This window comes from Halyomorpha halys, unplaced genomic scaffold, assembly GCF_000696795.3.
Source record: "Halyomorpha halys isolate HHAL.00 unplaced genomic scaffold, Hhal_1.1 Scaffold2080.1, whole genome shotgun sequence".
Taxonomy (NCBI): Eukaryota; Metazoa; Arthropoda; class Insecta; order Hemiptera; family Pentatomidae; genus Halyomorpha; species Halyomorpha halys.
Window position 1 is genome coordinate 8,744 of NW_027109558.1, and position 1,641 is coordinate 10,384.

Consider the following 1,641-nt stretch of genomic DNA (forward strand, 5'->3'; position numbering starts at 1 on the left):
AACACATAATGGCCAGACATACTGGTGACAAGCCTAATCAATGTCCTCATTGTGAATATAAAGCTGTTCAAGGTTGCCATTTAAAAAAACACATAATGGCCAGACATACTGGTGACAAGCCTAATCAATGTCCTAAATGTGAATATAAATCAGTTACGAAAGGTCAATTAAATCGACACATAATGTCCCGACACACTAATGAGAAGCCTCATCAATGTCCTCATTGTGAATATAAATCAGTTAATCTTAGCCATTTAAAACGACACATAATGGCCCGACATACTGACGAGAAGCCTCATCAATGTCCTCATTGTGAATATAAATCTGTTGTAGTTTGTAAATTGAAAAAACACATAATGACACGTCATACTAATGAGAAACCTCATCAATGTACTCATTGTGAATATAATTCAGTTCAAAAAATCAATTTTAAAAAAATACATGGCCCGTCATACTTACAAGAAGCCTCATCAATGTCCTTATTGTGAATATAAATCAGTTCGTCTTAGCCATTTAAAACAACACATAATGGCCCGACATACTGGTGTGAAACCTCATCAATGTCCTCATTGTGAATATAAATCTGTTCAAGTTTGTAAATTAAAAAAAACACAGAATGGCCCGTCATACTGATGAGAAACCTCAAATTAGCTGTATTGGGAAGACATGGAAGCTTATAATCAGTGGCCTTCCATACAGTCGAAAAGGCCCTTCAATGTTCTCATTGTCAATACAAAGCAGTTCAAATATGCATAATAGTACATAAGCCTCACGAGAACTTTCATATATCCTCATTCTATTTATAACTTCAAGGTACCATAAATTATAAGGAGTGTTTATAATTATTATAATAGCTAATATATTACTTATAGTAAACCGTTCATATGTTATGTTTGAATAACACATCTTATGCATACCTATGTTTTTATGAAGTTAAATGATTACATATGTTTTAAATGAAGTTTCTATTATGGTCGAATAACTTTTCACGGGTTTTCACAGTCCCTTAGCGAGTTGTGTTAGTACAAAACTGCCTATGGTTCAATTATTTGATAATGAGCGAAAATACCGTTCACCTGGCCTATAATTTACAATTTCGGAATGTTTTAAAACTCGTATTTTCACCGCAAAACACTAAACCTGATCAATGAATCGAACAGCTAAATGTTCATTAAAGCCTTACTTTTATAAAACCATCAACGTACTAAATTAATGAATTTAAAATAACAATTTTTAACGCAAATTTATGATTTGAAAAGTATGTATTAGTGTAAGAATTTTATAAAAATATAGATATTTTTGTTCAATAGTTTTAATTCAATGTATTTATATAGTGATATAAATATTTGATTATTAAAAATTGCTATTTTGTCTAAAAAATAAATTAATATTTAAGAAATATTTGTTTTAGTATTCCTTTTTTTTTTTTTCTATTTTCCTTCTTTTTTATTGCTTTATTGAAGGTGCTAATTAAAACTTCGATTGACGTCATTCATTAGTAAATGTGTTTTTTTTAACTTTGTTGATTTTAAGAGTTAAGCCCATTTATCTTTGGATCATCGTAATAAGTTGTTTTCAAAGAACAAATTTCAATACTTTGATAACTTATATTCTTTTATTTTTTTTTATATTTAATGAATT

The 1,641-nt window shown here is 29.2% G+C and overlaps 2 protein-coding genes across 2 annotated transcripts in view; both read left to right on the top strand.

Annotated features, from left to right (window-relative positions):
* The first annotated feature begins 8 nt into the window (after positions 1-8).
* Positions 9-488, top strand: LOC136795850 (transcriptional repressor CTCF-like). Its single transcript, XM_067047731.1, has one exon. It carries the CDS (start codon positions 9-11, stop codon positions 486-488), a length of 480 nt encoding a protein of 159 aa, XP_066903832.1.
* Positions 489-528: 40 nt separating this feature from the next.
* The window catches only part of LOC136795851 (zinc finger autosomal protein-like), a 5,793-nt gene continuing 4,680 nt past the window's right edge, over positions 529-1,641 (top strand). The window contains exon 1 of the mRNA XM_067047732.1: positions 529-591. Coding sequence (XP_066903833.1) covers positions 529-591 — 63 coding nt within the window. The remainder of the gene's footprint in view (positions 592-1,641) is intronic.